The 1,908-nt window shown below is 45.2% G+C and overlaps 1 protein-coding gene across 1 annotated transcript in view; it reads left to right on the top strand.

Annotated features, from left to right (window-relative positions):
* Window positions 1-1,396, top strand: part of LOC104289953 (protocadherin gamma-A10-like) — a gene marked incomplete at its 5' end in the record, with an annotated part of 14,137 nt that extends 12,741 nt beyond the window's left edge. The window contains one exon of the mRNA XM_009888985.1: window positions 1,388-1,396. Coding sequence (XP_009887287.1) covers window positions 1,388-1,396 — 9 coding nt within the window. The remainder of the gene's footprint in view (window positions 1-1,387) is intronic.
* Between the last annotated feature and the right edge of the window lie 512 nt (window positions 1,397-1,908).

The following is a 1,908-nucleotide window of genomic DNA, read 5'->3' as shown; positions in this document are numbered from 1 at the left end:
TCTTGTTTCTTTGGTGGTCACAGGTTCAGGTTCAGCTGAGAGGTTTTTACTACAACCCATGAATGATTTAGTAACATTGAACGCGGTAAATCAATGATTCTCCGTGACGGAGTCGGGAAAATGTGGACTCTTGGTGTTGAAGGAAGATATTTCCTTCTTGATCGCTTTTTCTGAAACTGTTGTACTGTTTGTTAATGCTTTTTCCTGAAGGAGACATGCGTGTGTCTTCCTGATTGAAGGAGTTATAGCTTGTTCCTCGCTCGTGAATTTTCACCTCTTCTATAGTGAGCCCTCTCATCTTGGGGTAAGGCTGCTGCAGGAATGGCAGCATTAATGGGACGGGTGAATTTTGTCCACGCATGACTTTTCTGAATTATTTTTGCCGTTCTTTTTTTTTTTTGTCTGTGTTCTTTGTGCAGTTATTTTTCTTTTTCTTCTTCCATGCTGGGTGGTAATTCCATCTTTTTTACCTTTTTTGATCTGTCTTTAATACACAAGTGAAGGTGTAGAATGGGATCTCAAGAAAAAAAAAACCAAAATAAAATGTAAAAAAAAAACCCACGAAAAACAAAAGCGTTTAGTATTTCAGACCCTGTCTTCTTTTCCTCTCCCCTTTTCTGAAAGAGAGCTGATTGGACCTGGTTGATCGCGTTAGCAGTGTAGTACTATACTGAGAAATTTTGCCTCTCAGACATATTTTCCAGCACTTATTGTGTTTGCCTGTTTAGAATGGAGGGCTCTACTCAGTCTGAGAACATATATAAAACGAGCAGAAAATATTCAAACCGGTAGCAATTAGGCACTTGACTAAAATCCATGTGCACATTCAAGCATAGTTTAGGGTGTGCAGCCATCCTTGTCTTCTACAGTATTTTGGTGAAAAGGTGTCCTACCAACATGAAGATTCAAGAATTAGTTGGATGCTTTACTGGCAAGCATCAATTTCTTACACCGTGCTTTCTGAGAAAATCAAAGTTCCTGCTGCTTGGGTTAATGAGCCTGAATACCTCTCGTTCTCCGAGGCGGGTGGGTCTGAATATTTTCTATATCAGGGACTGTTATTTTTTGCTGTCCTTGTACCGGTGATTCAAGCATGACAGCTACAATAGTTCCTGATGGAGACTGTGCTTTTGGACGACTGAGATAAGCCTTGTAATATAATACACGTCCTGTAACGAAAAATTATTTTACTTTATAACTGTCGCCATTAGCAAGTAATTTTACCCGTGGAGTAAAAATAACACGCATAGTTAAAGATCAGAATGGCTAAGAGAAAAGCCAATGCATGAGATCCCGGTCTCCATTTGCGGGAGGATCATTGCTGGTTTATCCTATTGGTCGGCTGCGGGGAATTACTGTTGCTGTAACAACGCCCTTTTATCTGCAGAAAGGGTGAGGGAAACGCCATTCAAGTTCGACTGCTACAAAAAACTATCGAATTCGTGGTGCATGTGGTGCTTTGGAACTAATGGGATCAGGCTTCCAGTATTCTAGACATCATAATAAGAAAAAATAATAGATATATTATAAAAAGCATTACAAAACCAAGTTTCCCGTGCGGTAGAAATCACACACTCACGGGAGACGCGTTATATTTTTCTGGTCAAGATCGCCTCGACGCACAAAGGAGAGTTTGGCTGAAGAAAAGCGATGGCGAGAGTCCCTTCCCGGCGAGCTGCCCGTGGGAAAGGCAGGCGGCCAGCGGTGTGTGGGTGCAGTGCCGGGAGGAGGCTGCGGGCGCCGCTGTTGACCGAGGAGGAGCGAGAGGAAGGCCGGAGCCCTGCCGGCAGCCCCGCCCGCTGCGGCCCGGCTCGCTCGCTCGCTGTCTGTCTGGTCGGGCGGGCGGTGTGCGAGCGTCCCCGCGGTGCGGAGCCGTGCTGCAGCGAGGCGGAGGGGACGGGGGCAGCG

The sequence above is a fragment of the Charadrius vociferus genome, unplaced genomic scaffold (genome assembly GCF_000708025.1).
Source record: "Charadrius vociferus isolate BGI_N301 unplaced genomic scaffold, ASM70802v2 scaffold1207, whole genome shotgun sequence".
Taxonomy (NCBI): domain Eukaryota; kingdom Metazoa; phylum Chordata; class Aves; order Charadriiformes; family Charadriidae; genus Charadrius; species Charadrius vociferus.
This window is presented reverse-complemented; position numbering and strand designations above follow the sequence as displayed.